The 18,808-nt window shown below is 28.8% G+C and overlaps 1 protein-coding gene across 2 annotated transcripts; it reads left to right on the forward strand.

Annotated features, from left to right (window-relative positions):
- Nucleotides 1-548: 548 nt before the first annotated feature.
- LOC107166831 (uncharacterized) lies at nt 549-18,360 on the forward strand. Of its 2 annotated transcripts, none has more exons than XM_089225449.1 (10): nt 549-771; nt 1,030-1,108; nt 2,712-3,190; nt 11,668-11,990; nt 12,067-12,218; nt 12,514-12,833; nt 17,080-17,312; nt 17,368-17,673; nt 17,916-18,053; nt 18,114-18,360. In XM_089225449.1, the coding sequence occupies exons 1-10, from the start codon at nt 765-767 to the stop codon at nt 18,279-18,281; spliced, it is 2,205 nt and encodes a 734-aa protein (XP_089081575.1). In that variant the 5' UTR covers nt 549-764; the 3' UTR covers nt 18,282-18,360. The 2 variants fall into 2 exon arrangements, with proteins under 2 accessions (XP_089081575.1, XP_015371129.2); XM_015515643.2 differs by having other exon boundaries at nt 550-793.
- Nucleotides 18,361-18,808: the final 448 nt, after the last annotated feature.

Raw genomic sequence — 18,808 nt, forward strand, 5'->3', positions numbered from 1 at the left:
GCATGGCTAAATTTTGTATATAATACCTATACAGTATACCCTAATTACCAAATACAATACACTTACCTATACGATTTATTTATAGGTAACAAGGTAACCATTTATAATTTTACTTTATTTATTCTTTAAATAGTCATCTAATGTTTATTCAATATAACGTAACAATATTTAATCTATATTTTTTCTTCTTTTTACAAGGTGGCAGAACAACCTTTTAAAGATAAAATCAGTGCATGTTTGTTAGGTAAACGTAGTTTTAATAAAAATTTATCAGGATATAGAATCGAGTGGTTCAATCAACTTAATTAATTCTTGATATTGTCTGCGGAGTTACTACAACTCATAGGTAGATACCAACAAAAAATCGACACAATATTTATTTATTTATTTATTTATCAATGATTTATGTAAGTGCCTAACTAAAATCGGTAAGATAGGTAATGATAATAATTTTTAATTGATAAAAAAAACAAGGGATAGGCTTTGGGATCCAAAAAGTATATATATTAAATGTTGTACCTACTATTCCGGTTCCTATTCAAAGCTAAATATTACACCCCTCGCACAAAACGTTGTCCTGGTAACAATGGACGCAAACATCAGCAATTTGAATATCAAGCAACTCGTGCAGAAACATGATTTTACAGTTGACCATATAAGACACAAGAGCAACAAAATAAAAAGTCCTATAATCTTAATCAGTATAATATGTTGACTATATTATTTTTAACTGAAGACGAATAATGTAATAAAATAAGTATAAGATGACAGGTTAGTTGAAAATCGCTAGTAGGTATGTAAAGTATTATTTGTATAAAATTTAGGCAGAATCTATATTTTGTCTAAATAGACGGATACATGATTAATGATTATATACGTGCAGTTATAAAGTTATAACAGATAACTGAACTAGATTCGTAAAATTTGTTTATAATATATATATATATATATATATATATACATATGTTACAATGAAGTTTAGACTTCCTGACTTACCTTTATAGTGATTATATGATTTATGTCTTGCAGGGTCATCAGTCGACAATTGGGACGTATTAGACGATTTGATTACTAGAGATGAAGGCAAACGTAAAGATCAAGAAAAAATGTACGCCGATGCATATAGTAATGGACGGGAGGATCTCTCACTTTAACGTTTTTGATATAATTATGTAGAGACTTGCGCCGGAAAACTATTGCAAATAAGGGTTATAAAATAGCAGCACATGGATTAACTATTTCTGACCTACGAATACGAAATTCATTTATTACTTTTTTTTGTATTAATTGAGGTCTTTGTTAATTTTGATTTTCCTTTACTTTCTATGTACATGTACAAACATTACATTTTTATGCCAATGGTATCAGAAAACTTTCTGAAAGAACTGAAGTAACCCTCCAAAATTATTTATTGGTAATTCCTAATATATATCGTCTATTCTTAACCATCACGATATCTTGAGTTCAAAATATATACAGTATGGGACAACCAAAAGAAGTGGTTTAAAATAATTAAATCGTAAATTCGTAAATAGTCCTCAACATAATATTATGTATAATTATATATATTATATATTATTTACATCTGTAAGGTACAAAACAAACCTACATGGCGATATTATGTACTAGGTCATTGATCTCAAATGCAATATTTGGAGGAGGGGACAGTTATGGAAATGTTCTATTCACATTATGAATGGGTCAATTTTTTAGTGCCATTCTTTTAAGTGTTGGAAATTGGGGGTTACCATAACGGTTGGCAGGTGGTCGTGGCCAAAAGATTATAAGAGTAAATATCGTATTTTTAAGAAACATAAAGAACACCACAGCGAATAATACTATTTAAAGCGACACTAACAAGTGATTGATATTTTGTGACAATCTCGATTCACGTAATTATCCTATAAGAGTTATATAACAATAACAATTATTGTTATTTATATTATTTTTTATCGTGTTCTTCTTATTTTGTCATTAGGTGAAACTATTTCTATAAAGATTAAGTAGGTATTACATTTTCTTTTTTTATGAGTAATTGCATAGGTTTAAAAAATGCATTGTAAAAATATTGCTAAATATTCTAGCTAAATATTTTACTATAATATTAAAATTATATTTATGTAAACACCAACTCAGACCACAACCCAAAATAGGTAAAAATTTATAAATTATAATGTGTGTAGGTAATATTTGTGTTGTGTACATTTTTGCACCTTAGTTAACATTTTGAAAAGTTATTTCTTTAACGTTTTGATCACAACTTGCAAATGTATTTGCAATATAGTTCATATTGTTATAAACTATAATACCAAATGTACATTAGTCAATGAAAATTTTGCCCCACCCTAAGAAAAAACTAAAATGAAGTCCCTAATCTTAAACTCAAACTCAATTCTCAACAAAATTAAAATTTATAAATGAGATAGGTATACTGACTTAATTTAAAAACAACACTGTTTTAAATTGGAAGTTTTCACTAGCATTTCAATTTATCGAGTTTTCACTGAACGTAATTACAATACAATGCACTCGGGTTAAAACAAACATAAGAAAAGCAGAGACATAGCTAGGTAAATACCTACACAACTAAGTGCATAAGTCCGAGAACAATTGTGAATTAACAAAATGTGCATAAGTTTATAACATTAGGTTGACTCGTTGCAGTAAACGACATTGTGATTATTTTTTACTTATACGTTCGTCCTCGGCAGGAATGATATGCGAAGACCGGCATCGTCGTACACCACACGGAAAACGACGACAGACGATTGGCTGGGCTTACGGCCGAAAAGCAATACGGAGGTAACGTCGTACGAACCATCGTCACACGGCGGTGGTGGGCAAAATGCGTCGAGACGGCATGACTTAAGGCGACAGAGCACGCAACAGCGAACGTCCCGTTCGGCGGGCTTGTTGTTCAGCGACGACGACGATGACGATGATAACGGAGACGACGGCAAGAAGAAGACCACCACCAACCGAAACGTTTTTGACTCGTTAGCCGATACCACGTACCGCGGTACTGGTGCAAGTACTGTACCGTTACCGGTCACAACCACAGCCAACGGAGATGCCGCCGTGTCTACCGACCGGATGTGGACTGCTGTTTCTGAGCCACAGACCTTGTCGAAACGTCGAGAGACGTCACCGTCCATCATCACGGTCGCCAAGAAAACTACGGCAGCGTCAGGTACCTAAAGGAACAAATCTAGTTTAACGCCCACGTGAATTTTTCAATTTTTTTTTCGGACACCTATGTATTTCGACGAGTTTAGAACGATGGTGCAAAAATTAATTGGCGGAAACCATAAGTTTTTATGTAATAACTTCCGAAGTTCACAATTTTCGATGTTTTACGCTTTCCGCGCTCATAACGAATTTTTCAATTATTTATTTATTTTTTTTGAAAACTATGTAAATCAAAGTCTTAAAAACGATTATTAAAAATCAATAGCTTTTAGGAATAGGTCACAAGGTAAAAACAATTACACTCGATATTAAGCATAACAAATTGAATACATTTTTTTTTGTTCAAAAGAAAACCAAGTATCGGACTCAGTACCAGATTCCAATTCCGATTCGATCACAGACTCCGACTCTGCAGACTCAAATGCATTATTTACCCTTGTGAACTTGACAGCGCAACATTAGCAGACATACATCTGATCAATCCAACAAATTTTTTGGTCGATTGTTGGACAACTTTTAAAGTTTGTTGGAGATTATTTTCACCGTGAGACCAATTTCCAATTTGCTGGCGTGAACTTGGCAGCGCAACTTTTTGTTGGAACGTGTTTTTTGCGCTAAACACGTTCTACTCGATTTGATTTGTTGGACACTATTGGACAATTTTTGAAATTTGTTGGACATTATCACATCTGTGCTTATGTCTTATGTACGGTTAACTGTTTTTTCGGCCAGGTTAGGTTAGCACAAATTTTAACAATAACATTATTATATCATTAACCGATTGACCAAACAAAATATACCATTTTGAATATAAATTTATAAATACCATGTGTAGTAATCTAAACTTGTGACCCCTAGTTAAGGTGATCGCGTCCCCCTTGTTTAAAAACGCTGCTCTAAATGTTTTGGCCAAAGTGTAATTTTTAAAACATTTACCAAGTTCTTATAAGTGAGTTAAAATAGATAAAGATAGATAAGTACCTATACATTAAGTAAACATACTTTTCAAAGCAATATATACGGAAAATACTTAGTTGAAATACATTTAATTTTTTGTAATAAAAAAAGAATATGATAGATACGAGTATAACTTTTCAAATAATATATAATATAATGTATATTAATGAAAAATATTTAAACAACTTTTAATATAAACACGTTCCAGCAAAAAGTTGCGCTGCTGGCCTGAACTCGGCAGCGCAAATTTGGAAATTGGTCTCACGGTGAAAATAATATCCAACAAATTTCAAAAGTTGTCCAACAATCGACCAACAAATTTGTTGGATTGATTAGATATATGTCTGCTAATGTTGCGCTGTCGAGTTCACAAGGGTGCATTATTTACGTGGGCAAGGTTGTAAAAAACTGAACATAACCGAAAAACTCATCTAAAAGGTCTACATTTTAGAGGGTCACGATTTTAAAAACATATATTTCGCCAGTATACAGTGTAAAAACGCTTCTTGCAACAATATTTGCAAAAGGATGCTTTCACATGATGCGACATTCCTTCCACATTGTTGGTATGTGTATGTCGTATGTGCTCCAGTCTCCGGATGATATTTATTAAACTATATTGAGTGGTTAACAGTTAGATGTAACCCTTATCGTTTAAACAAAATTATATAAGTAATATACCTAGTATTGTAGTAAATTCGAGGTCCTCGGACCTTGAGTTGGTTGGGGGCTCGACCCTCAAACTCCCCAAGGTTAAAATAGCCTATCTGAGGGGGAGATCATCCCTGACCTTCGGGCAGACAGATAACATAACACGCGAACTTAACCTAGTTAATTCAAGTAACACATGTTTAGTATAGCTTAAGTGACTCGTCGCTTCGCCTGTCGGCTTCGATACCAAGACTAGATGGCTATAAGTATAATATAAGTCTTATAAGTAAATAGTATATGCTATGGTATAATATGCGCATTCTTATCATTGTGCATATTTTTTATTCTTAAGCTTATACCAATTATACCATGCTCTGAGCAGTGAGCGACATTAAAGTAGTATTTCGCATAAGCGTATAAACGTGAAATCACTAACTTTGGAATGCTATAACTTCCAAAATATTAGATTCCACGCCAATTAATTTTTGCACCATCGTTCTAAACTCATTGAAATACATAGATTTCTAAAAAAAGAAAATTAAAAATTAGCGTAGGCGCTAAACTAGTAACTTGTATGGCATAAAATCTAGTAAACTATTTGGCTTTCGGGAAAAAAGATCGGCAATCGCTGACATTTAGTATAATCTATATTATATAAAATAACTTGACCTGAATGATTCATTTGAACCCATAGCGATATTAAACTAAGCCCTTAACAAGGCCCATAACGACATTATATAAAACCTAACATTATACGTACACTTCCCAAATGGCAAAAAAAACTATTTTTAATGAAATAAGGTGAACAAATAAACTGAAGATGATACTAACAATAATAATAATTATATCAAATAATATTGCCTTTTCCTATAGTTTCATCTGCACCCTGGTACCTATCCAACAACAATCTCCATAATTATAAAATATATAATATATAATATAAAATCAAAAATATCAACCAAATCTCCAAACTATATTTCACCAGATTTCATAATAAACTTTAACAACACATAAATCCTCTAATCTTTAAATTATCAACGAACACGTTTCATTGGTAACTCGCGCCGTAGACTTTAAAAGCAATAGTGTAGAAATCTTATTCTTTAGTATTAGCGAGCTGAATAAGTGCTGAATGTTGGTTCCAGGTAATACCTTTCAACATTTCTAAAATACTCATTGTTATTGCTGTCACTTTATAGAGTGTTACCATTGGATATCCTCCCTATAATCGTACGATTCATGTAATCTACTTTTATTTGTCACTTATCAAACCTAGTATGTACCTTTGTAGATCAGGCATGCCCAACCCGTGGCCCGCGGAAGTATTCCAACCAGCCCGAGACCGTTGTATAAAAATTAAAAATTTGTATAGGACATAGGTGTAAAAAAAAAATATATAATTTATAAGACATTTTATTTTAATAAGCTTTTAAGAATTAAAAAATATCTTAGCATTTTTAATTTTAATATAAAAAAAAGCGGGTAAGTCGTGGATGTCGCTCTGCTGTACAGTAGGTTACTGTAATGGATGGGATTAAATTTGAATGCAATAATAGGTATCATTGTATACGAAAAACGATTCTGAACTGAGATGATTTGTCAGTCTTGGATATATTATATTTAAATATTGTCATATATTCTATTTTGAAACAAATATTTTATTTTTCAATTAAGACGCCTTTTGCATAAGGCATGGTTAATCAATTAGTGTAGTTATCATGTAGTTATCATAATAATACCTTATATTATCATAGATATACGATTATACGAATACCTGGTTTGAGGATAAATCGTTATCATTACGCGATTTCATAAAAATTTAAAACTCAAACGCTCAAAACATTTTTCCTATAATGACGCTTCAAATTTTCTCTATAACTACTTGAAGGAAAACTTATGGAAAACTAAGTTTTGTATTTTTTAACCTTAGATATAAATACAAACAATTTTATGAATTTTGAACTACAAAATAATTTGCAAATATTCATGGTTTTGACGAATTTTTGCCAATATTTGAACTTCAAATGCTAATAAAAAAAAATTGTGCCTATGTATTCTTATGATTTTTTTAATAACTATAAGAATAACTTATGAGGAAATTTGTATTAAATTTTCAAGTATTTTGATTGGGCCATAAAAATTTTATCGACACTTCAAAAAAAAATTTTGAGACATATTGAAAATTTCAGTTGTTTATAAATACCTCAAAAAAAGTCAAAATATTTTGAAAATTAAATCATGTAAAGAAAATGCCAATCTAAATAACTGGTAAAATTTTCATGTGTCTACGACTTATACTTTTTGAATAATAACAAATATTTAAATTCGTTTGAGGATAGATCGTTATCGTTACGTTATTTCGAAAAAATTTAAAATTCAAACGCACTTAAAATTTTTCCTATAATGAAGCTTCGAGTTTTATCTATAGTTATTTGAAGGAAAACTTATGTAAAACTTAGTGTTGTATTTTTAATTCTTAGTTATAAACACAAAAAAATTTATGATTTTTCAACTTCAAAATTACTTGCAAATACTCGCGTTTTCGACAGATTTCGTAAAAATTTGAACTATAAACGCTTATAAAAAAAATTGTGACTAACGATTTTTAATTTTTTTTAGCTACAATTAGAAAAACTCATAAGGAACCTTGTATTAAATTTTCATGTTTTTTTGGTTGTCCAACATTTTTTTACCGACACTTCAAAAAAAATTCTCAAAAAAATCGAAAATTCTATCTATAAATAACTCAAAAAAAGTCGGAAATTTTTGAAAATTAAACTGTATATAGATATTACTAACATTAACATTTGGTAAAAATTTCAAGTATTTACAGTGATTAGTTTTTAAATTACAACCATATAAAAAATTCGATTTGGTCGAAAACTGGTTTTGCCTAAAAATTCCCGTTTTTCTGTCATTTTTTTTTTGTTTTTCTTGATGTTTTTGAAAACTGTTGGAAAATGTTTACTTTTCACTTCTATAATGCACCAAGGATATTCACTTTTATATCGGAAACCACGCCCAACGTTTGAAGTTGAAGCATTATTTCGACTAGTTATGATGTACAGACACAAAAAAAAAACACACATCATTGTAAAATCAATACATTCATCACTTCGTTCAGAATCTAAAAAATGTATTGGATTTTATAATATAAATATAAATATATTAGTGTGAAATTTAGACTGGTTTTTCTTTAACCAATTTTTCAATATTTGGAATTAAATGTGAAACTTCAATTTTTAATAAGAAGTGTAAGTGTTCATCAGTCAAACGAGATCTTTCTGAACATTTTGCGGAATTCATGCGTAAAAACGTTTGTTCACAAATATAAGTAGAACCAAACAATGTAAATATACGCGTTTATAATTCTTTTATTTTTGGAAAATCATCATGAAGGGTCTTATATAAATTAATTAAATCTGTGTTTTTATCTGTGATATCTTTATATACATTTTTCAAATGATTATTTGTTTTTAAATCAATACGTTCAAGTTGAAGAGTTTCTTATTGGACATAATTTTCATCAGTCAGAAATAGATTTTCAATCATCCGAAATAAATTCATAATATGTAATTTGAAATCTTGAAAACGGTTTACTAATTCTATTGATAATTGTTTCAACATAAGTATATACTCACAAAATGATTTGTCATTGGAACATCAATAAAAGTTTTGTTTAATTTTTGACACGTTTTAAAATGTAGAACATTTTGCTTTAATATTTGGTTTTTAAAAAGCTGTGATTTAATTTCAAACGATTTTACATCACTTATAAGCTCGAAAATAATTTCCGACTCGTTCACTTTTGAAATTTTGTTTGAATTTTTCTAACAGAGAAATTCTAAGATTCCCTAAAAATATAACTTTAAGCATTTATTTCCACATTTACTTAGCGAAATACCTTTTTTCAAAAAAATAAAACAATTATGAACTATGATAAATATGTACCTTTACAATTGACGTATTTGCTTTGATGTTTACTTTCATAATGTCCTTTAATATTTAAGTTTTTAAAGACCGCAACGGTTTTGCAGCATATCTAACAAATGGCTTATTATTACGATGCTCAATAAAAAAGTAACTGAGACTCCAATTATCATTGAAAACACGGCATTCGGAATCAATTTTGCGATTTTTATTTTGAGACATTTTAATAATTAAAATTTAATTTATTATATTTTGCAAACAAAAAAGTGAACCTTCAGTTTATAATGACGAAAACCAACTAGCAACTATTAGCGTGGAAATATTATTCAGTGCTTTAAACACATACAATTAGTCATAAATTCGATAAGTTACAAAGATAATAATATATCGGATAAAATATACAACAAATATACCTAATGTCCTATATATATCTACTGTACATTTTATCGAAATGAACAAAAAAAAATCGTGAAGTATTTAGGTATGGCCCGCAAGTTGAAAAAGGTTGGGCACTCTTGGTATTGATTGTAGATTTATTAAAAAAATTAATTAATTAATAATAAAATAATCTATATATAACAAAAATTGATTCCTGTCTATTTGTTTGTCCTTATTATGCTTCCTGGACGGGTGGGACCGATTGCGCCGAAATTTGATACTGAGATATACATATTAAACCTATGAGTAGAAAATAGGCTAAATTAAAAAAGAGTTTAAGAAAAAAAGCAAGTGAATAAAAAGTAACGGAAATAAAAGCAAGTAAAAAAATGCAAATGAAAAAAAAGCAATTGCCCGAATTGGGGAAAAAAGCGAATTTAATAAAAACATATGGAAAGAAAGCGAAAACCAATTTTGTAAAAATTATTATTAATTTATAGTTTTAAAAATTAATAGGTATACATATTATTAAAGGTATATATTATATAAGGTATATACTATATAATATTATAGGTAATTCATAAGAAATAATATTACATTCCAATCATTCCATTCATGTATATATGTATACTATAAAAATGTTCGTGTTACGTTTAAATATTAAAATTGACAATGAACATAAAATTAAAATTAAATGCTTAAGTTTACAATATTTACAAATAATTTATTTAAAAAAATCAAAAAAATGGTATATTATGGAGTGTAAAAAGTTAGGACAGACTACAGTTTGTATATCGAAGATATATTATGTTTGGGTAATTTTTGTAATATTATTTCATATGATTTATTATAATATTATATACCTTTAATAATATGTACCTACTAATTTTTAAAACATGAATCAATAATAATTTTTACAAAATTGGTTTTCGCTTTCTTTTCCATATGCTTTTTTTTAATTTGCTTTTTTCCTGTTGCTTTTTTTCCTTATAACATATATCTTGAATTATTGTTAACTGTGCACTTCATAGTCCGTAAAAAATGTTACCTCTTAAACTTTGTCTTCCAAAAAAAGATCGATCGGTAGTTGTGTACGCCTCAAGCCATCAAGTATAAAAGAAAATGTTAATATGAGCTTCAGAAACAACTGAGCAATGAGATTCAAGATTGGGAACCAACACACAACTTTATGTTCAATACCTACGGACGAATCACTCACACAGATTTAAATCTCAGTATACATTCCATTACGATGTAAATTATAATTAGGTACAGCATTCATCCAAGTGTGGTTATTGGAAAAATTGATAAATAATGCTTATATTATAGAGTATTCAAATTTAAGAATAAGGCACTAGATCTGTGCTGTTGGCGAAAAATTAAAATTGCTGGAATTACATACACTACTCGAACCATTATCAACGTTGGTATCGAAACATTTCTTAGCGAACATCAGCAAATACAAATCATGTATCCAAATGATATTATTCAGGGCAACGAATATTCTGCGTGACGATTACATGCCAACATTTAAAATGCAAGGTCAAATCTATCATCGTGCTGGATCATTACTATCTACCAATGTCAGATACGGGAGGTGCTCAAACAGACATTTTGAGATTTACGATGGATTTTTTTTTTAATTTTATTTGTTGATTTACGCGTCTGAAAAATATTTTGTGTACGCACCAGAAGGAAAAACAAAAAATATTGTGTATCCAAATGGACCTCAATAAATACCATCCATTATTTGAATACTTGAATTGCCAGACATTTTTCAATAAAACGAATAAAATTACATAATGATAAACTAAATTGAACATCGTTGTAAGATTATTACTTAATATATTTTAACCGTTATCTATCTATATGTATAAAAATGGTATCCGGTGAATTGGTCGCGAACAATTGATCGCTGGTGAATTGGTCGCCGGTGAATTAATCGCGGGCGAATTGGTCGTGAATACAATAAATTGGTCGCCAGGATAATTGATCGTCAAACGAACTTTTTTAGTTTTTAGTTATTTTATTATAATATTAGGTATATTTCCGAGTTTTATGTTTTTAAAGTTTCTCACAGTTAATTAAATTTAAAATTATAATAAATAAATAAATAATAATAATAATATCAATAATTATACATTTTAATTTATTTAAAGTTGGAGTTGAAAATTATGGTCTATTCCTTTAAAAAAAATACTGATATAGCATAATCACAGGTAACGAATTTAACACACAGTTTGAGACATATAAGAGGTAAGATTTTTAACGGGCTACGAAATGCACGGGTTCAGCTTGTCTATTATATATATATTATATATATATATATATATATAATATTGTTGAAAATTTTTTACAAAAAACTTTATCATTTCTATCTATAATGTAGGAACCTTACATTTTCGAAATAATTTAATAGACACTTAATTTCAAGATAATAAGTGTTTAAACTTAAAATTTCTTGTTGTTAAAAAAATTAAACTATAGTTACGAAAAGTGTCAACCAATCAATCTTTTTCATTAATTTATACTATCTTGAAAACTATATAATTTTGTTTCCAGAAAATATGCCTTCTTGGTTGAGTGGGTTAATACATAACACAGATGAAGCTAACACCATGACTATCACTCCTCCACCTACTTCTCATCATATTTTGTCCACTGACAAAATAGTTGATGCAAATGTTCCACAGAAAACTGAAAGAGTTGAAAATGAAATCACTGAAGAAAAACATGCTTCGATTTTATCATTGCTCAGAGGAAAAGATAACATCCAAACGTCCATGTTAGAATTGATCCGAGAGCTGGCTAAAAAAAAACAAGACATACAGCAGGCTACAATAACATTGATTCAAGAGCAGCAAAATAGCGACCTTCTTATTAAAGTAACAAGGACATTAAAATTAATTAATACTTCCTATGGATTGTTTATATAAATATTAAATATTAAATCGTATACAGGCGTTCTTAATGGATAATAGTTATTCTGTAATGAACACCGATACACAAGAGTTAGAACGTCTACGGTCTGAGAATCACAAATTTCAACTGACAAATGATCATCTTTCAAAAACACATCAACTAGAATTAGATGCCTTAAAGACTAAATATGAGTAAGGCCTGTGAGATATTTAAGTTTTATACTAAAATAAAAAATGATTGTATAAAATCGTTAATTATTATTCATTTTTTTTTTTTTTTTTTTAAATAACAGTTGAATTGCATTTGAAATTACATTTCTAATAATTATGATATTTTATATAACTATTTACATCATTTATTATAGGTTATAGGTACGCAATTATTAACTATCCAATTTTAAAGTAAATTGGACATCATGTTTAAAATAAGGGATTGCATTTTGATCTTTAAATTATTTGAAACTAATACGGTTTTATATATTTATAGATTACAGCAAAATGTATTGCATGAAAAGCTAGATCGTTATGAGGAGCGCGTAAATGAGCTGATAGAAGAACGAAAAGCCGATATGATGGAACGGAAAGAAAATGAAAAGCGCTTAAAAGACATGTATGAGGAGAGGTTACGTGTGATGCATGAAAGTCATTTAATAGATCTCAAACAAACAGCTGAAGTTCAAAGAATTAAAATGAACCATTTGGAAGAAGTTGAATCCTGTTTACGTGATTCAAAGCCAAAGCGTTTGACCAGCGAAGAAATGACCGCTAGAGAGATTTCAATTACTGCTCAAAATAAACAACTTAAAGGTACGTAGGTAGGTTGCAATAATACAAATGTAAATAGCTGAAGTAATAGTACAATGTATTATTATACATAGTCCGCTATTGAGAGGTGTCCGTTAAAGGCGGTTCCACTGTATAAGAGTTATAATTGTAGAGAACAAACCAGTCGGCATTTTAATAAAATAAAAATAAGTTTTTAAATTAATTGGTTATTATTATAGTTATTACATTTATAAATTCACCATTTAATATTTTAATAACAATAATTATTGTTTAAAGAAGCATTAATTATAAAAAAAGGTAATTTGTTAAATATATCTAGTTACTTGTTAATTGAATGATTTTTAAATTGATTTACCTACATAATTAGTTAAAATTAGTATTGTAAATATTTTTAATAATTTAGCTTTTAACGGATTAACTGAAAGAGCTGGTTGGTGGGTGACGCCTTGCTGTACAATAGGTTACAAGTGAGTCACTGTAATGGATGGTGTTACATTTTATTTCAATGATCTTATCCCATTGTATACGAAAAACGATTTTGATCGGAGACGGCGGTTTGTCGCCCTAGGATATTTTATAATATATTTATTAATATATTAATACAAACACAATAGCCGGTAGGATGAACTCTTATTATTTGCATATTATCATAATATGTTTATGTAATAACATACTTTAGAAGTTTCAAGTACACACGAATAATATTTTCAAGTTACAACCAACTTAAATGATTATTCTAATAAATAAATAACTATTATGAATTAAGCTCAACATTTTTCTAATTTCCGCTTATAGAAATTAATGAGGAGTTTTAGATTCAGAACGAAGTGATGAATGTATTGATTTTACAATAGTTTGTGTTTTTTTTTGTATCTGTGTATAGCATAACTAGTCGAAATAATGCTTCAATTTCAAACTTTGGGGGTGATTTCCGATGGAAAAGTGAATATCCTTGGTGCATTATAGAGGCCAAAAGTAAACATTTTCCAACAGTTTAAAAAAAATTGAGGTAGACAAAAAAAAAAAGATGACAGAAAAACAGGAATTTTTACGTAAAACCAGTTTTCGACCGAATCGATTTTTTTATATGGTTGTAATTCAAAAACTAATCACTATAAATACTTGAAATTTTCACAAAATGTTTATGTTAGTGTTATCTGTATACAAAAATTAAAAATCGTTATTCAAATTTTTTTTTATAAGCGTTTATAATTTATAAATTTTTACGAAATCTGTCGAAAACGCAAAATTTGTAAATAATTTTGAAGTTGAAAAATCATAAAAATTTTTGTGTTTATAACTATGGATTAAAAATGCAACACCAAGTTTTCCATAAATTTTCCTTCAAGTAGCTATAGAGAAAACTCGAAGCATCATAATACGAAAATTTTTAGGTGAGTTTGTTTGAATTTTAAACAATTATACGATATAATTATATACGATAACGATTTATCCTCAAACGATTTTAAACATTTGTTATTATTCAAAAAGTATAAGTCGTAGATACTTGAAAATTTTACCAGTTATTTTGATTGGCATTTTCTTTACATGATTTAATTTTAAAAATATTTTGACTTTTATTGATATATTTATAGACAACTGAAATTTTAAATTTTTCTGAAAAAATTTTTTTGAAGTGTTGATAACATTTTTTTTGTCCAATCAAAATACTTGAAAATTTAATACAAAGTTTCTCATAAGTTATTCTTATAGTGATTAAAAAATTATAAGAATACATACGCACAATTTTTTTTAGTTACCATTTGACGTTCAAATATTGACAAAAATTCGTCAAAACCATGAATATTTGCAAATTATTTTGTAGTTCAAAATTCATAAAATTGTTTGTATTTATATCTAAGGTTAAAAAATTCAACACTAAGTTTTCCATAAGTTTTTCTTCAAATAGCTATAAAGGAAATTTGAAGCGTCATTATAAAAAAAATGTTTTAAGCGTTTGAGTTTTAAATTTGTATGAAATTGCGTAACTATAACGATTTATCCTCAAACCAGGTATATGTATATCTATGATAAATGATAATATAAGGTGTTAATAATTATGATAACTACATGCAATGTTTTTGTAAAAATTGATTAACCATGCCTTATGCAAAATGCGTCCTAATTTAAAAATAAAATATTTGTTTCAAAATAGAATATATGACAATATTTATATATAATATATCCTAGACTGACAAATCATCTCCGTTCAGAATCGTTTTTCGTATCAATGATACCTATCATTGCATTCAAATCTAACCTACCCTAGTCAAAGGTCCACTCCACCACCTAATGTACAGCAGAGCGACATCCACTTGGCTGGTACTGAATTGGTTCCCGAGCTCAAACCCCACATGCCGAATTGGTTCCCGTTTGAAAAAGGTATTTTATTAAGTTGAGCCGAATTGGTTACCGTTTATAATTACGCAATATTCACTGACACTTTTATGCAGTTCTTCAAGAAGGTAATTTGGGAATTGTTCTTAATTTAGCAGCATTAAAATTTTTACGGACTCTGTTAAGAGGATGTCAGCGCACTATTTGTTTTCTCTCTCTGACCCACGCGTAACATAGACAAAACGCATTTACGAAGAATCATTTTTTCTATGTCTTTAAGTAAATTTAGAGTAAAACCTTCCATTACAAAAAATATAAAGAATATTATTTTTGAGGGAATGACAAATTGATTTTATATTTTATTGATATTTGACTTTGTATTCGACTTTCAAAATAAACAAAAAAATACTGTACATTTAAATAATGTTTAAATTATCTAGAGACAATATTTAGACAAATCGATATGTCATTCCCTCAAAAATATTATTTTCTATCTTTTTTGTAATGGGAGGTTTTACTCTAAAATTACTTCAAGATATAGAAAAAATGATTCTGCGTATATGCGGTTTGTCTATGTTACGAGTGAGCCAGACAGAGAAAACAAATAGTGCGCTTAAATAATCCTCTTAATATCATTTTGATGTAGTGAGTCACTATGACTGTTTGTAGCTATCTCCTTGCGTATAATTTTAGATGGTCGCTCTGTAATAAGTTCGTCACATTTTCTTTTTAGTGAATTTGTCAATTGTTGTCGCACAAGTGTACCATCAGCTTCTCTTTCGTGGTTATGTGTTAATACTTCTTCACATAAACAATCTTTGTTCAACTTAACATATGCTTTACATTTTCGTTTTGTACATATCCACCTCTGTATGTTATCTGCTAGGTTCTTTTCGAATCCAAACTTGTAATTGTCAATAATAAACAACTTAGTTCCCTTTTCACTAAACATAAATTCCATAATTACGAAAAATTACAGTTTAAAAAATAAAATATGACATACAAATTACAAATTTATACGATGTGTTCGAGGCTTATACGATTCGAGACTGTACAGTACTCACTGCTCACTAACATTATTGTCATTCGAACATAGGATATAGAAGATATACCATAATATAGCGATAAAAGTACATATTGTATCTCAATTGTTATCTTAATTGATCGGGGTATCACAGATAATTTGCTAAACTGCCAATATATAAATATTAAAGATATTGCCATCTTATTGTATATTATACTATAGATTATAGAATATTGCCATGAAGGTACATTTATATTTTATACTATCTAATTTATATTTTGTACCAATTATTAAAAATTAGCTGTACACAAACGGGAACCAATTCGGCTCAACTTAATAAAATACCTTTTTCAAACGGGAACCAATTCGGTTACTCCCATCCACTTACTCACTTTTTTTATTACATTTTCTCGTTTTGTGACCTACCATACATTTTTATATCGACTAACTACATTAACTATTGTCTATGAAAAATAAAATAATCATAAATTGTATTCCTGTAAATAGTTCAATATGAGTCAAAATATTGAAAAATGTATGACGTATAAAAATACTAATATAAATATTCAGTGAAAATGATTTTTTTTTAGAGTTACGCCTAAAACAAAAATACATTTTTCATTAAAATTCCCGTTTTACCTACTTAATTGTTTTCCCGACGTTTTTGAAAACTACTAGGAATTTTAAATTTTACCTTACAATTATACCAATTACATTTTCTTTCCACATTATTATATTTATTTAAATACTTAAATATTTGAGTTTAATATACTGCAAGATATGTAGTAATAGTAACTTTTAACTTACAACATACGCAGTTCTACTTATGTTAACATCTAGATTCGACATAATGAACTCATTTTGATTAATGTGTCGATCTACATTCTACATACGTCATGGATATAGATTTACAGGAAGAGGTAGACAAGCAGATGGCTATGTTGGAAGGAGAAAGGTCAGCTCTTCAAATGAAAATCGAAGAATTTCAATCGAGAAATCAACGGGAACGAAATGAATTGGAACTCTTTAATAAAGAGCTAAAACGATCAATGAAGGCGTTTGAAGAAAGTCGTAAAACATGGGAACGTGAAAAAAAATCAGAAACACAATATATCGAAGGACGAAAACAAGAGTTGGAGGTAAGTTATAAGACACACGATGTTGGTAATAGTTTCTATTTTTCTATTTTTCCAGGATGTTCGTTCGTCGGTCATCGAAGAACAGCGCAAGTTAGCGGAAGAACGTTTTGAAGTGGCTTCTGAACGATACAGACTCGAAGCCATGCTGAAATTAGACGCCGGTACAGGCACTGATTTGATACAAGCTAAAGTGGAAGTGAAAGAGAATTTTAAGGAGCTAAAAAGAAAAGAAAAAGAATTAGACAAACGATTAGAACATACAAAAGAACTGGAAAAACGTTTAACCGATGAAAAAAACAGATTGCAAGAATTAGACGACCAAATTAAAATGAAATCAATTCGTGCTGAAAAAATGTTTAAGGTGAATATTTGACAATTATGTATTATGCTCTTGGAGTTTACATCCATGGCCGGCCTCCTAATTATAAATTGTACTTTTTGAGTTTGTTAAAATACATGTGCATTTATTGTAACTAATATTTCACAAGTCTTGAAAAATTCAATCTCGTTAAATATGTCTCATTAAACATAATTAAAAATAATATACCCGGTTCGTAACATGATACACATATCATTAATATGCCTGAATTCTTTTAAAAATAGATGGCACTTTCAAAACAAGAAGAAGGTCTAAAGGCTTTGGAGAATGCAAAAGATATTCAAAATAAGTTCGATAAAAAAGGTAAAGATATTCAGAATCGACTGTTGGACGTTATGAAACGAGAAGAAAATATTGTCATAGTGAGTATTGTACTCAAAACTACTTCTGCATAATTTAAGACACCTTAATTAAATTTGTAGGAAGAATCTAAAATAGCCAAAGAAAAGGACGCGTTTAGCAAATTACGAAAAAAATTGGATCTGGTCCTACCTCAATTGTCCGAAAGTGAAATGCGTTTTTTAGATCCTAAGTTAAATAAACACGAAGCTGAAAAGGAAATATACTTTAAGAAAACTCAGTTATACTAATTGTAAGATTTGTATTAAATGTTGATACATATATTATTCATTGAAAGTTTAAGTTTATAATGAAGTACAAAATACAAATTATATTTTAATTTGTATACAATTACATAATTTTACTGAGAAAATATGATCATTTTATTGTTAATCTTCCTCAACTTTTTTCTTTATACTTGTTAATCATCATAACGTAACATTTAATAAACAATAATTTCATATGAATAAAAAAAACTAAAATTAAAAATCCCCATTCACGTGAAGTAAATTTAACACAAATCTAAACATTTTCTTGGGTCTCTAATTTATTTATATGATTTAGCACCTTCTCGTTACGTATCACAGGGTAGTTCACTATAAATTGAATAATTTCAAGTGATTAAATTTGATTTTACCCATAGACACTATGGTTTTATTGTGATTGTTATATCCAGTTAAGCTCAATAGGTTTTTAATTTATTCTATATTAAAGTTTTTACACAAGCTGTGAATAAAAATATATTATCATTTATTAGCTATTATTTTATATATCAAGT

The sequence above is a fragment of the Diuraphis noxia genome, unplaced genomic scaffold (assembly GCF_037042655.1).
Source record: "Diuraphis noxia isolate RWA-SAM2 unplaced genomic scaffold, SU_Dnox_SAM2 contig0004, whole genome shotgun sequence".
NCBI classification, from domain to species: domain Eukaryota; kingdom Metazoa; phylum Arthropoda; class Insecta; order Hemiptera; family Aphididae; genus Diuraphis; species Diuraphis noxia.

Coding starts and splice junctions, on each gene's coding strand:
- LOC107166831 (XM_089225449.1), top strand. Junction 1,109..2,711: donor CGTAAAGATCAAGAAAAAAT/GTACGCCGATGC, acceptor CGTCCTCGGCAG/GAATGATATGCGAAGACCGG. Junction 17,313..17,367: donor GACGAAAACAAGAGTTGGAG/GTAAGTTATAAG, acceptor CTATTTTTCCAG/GATGTTCGTTCGTCGGTCAT.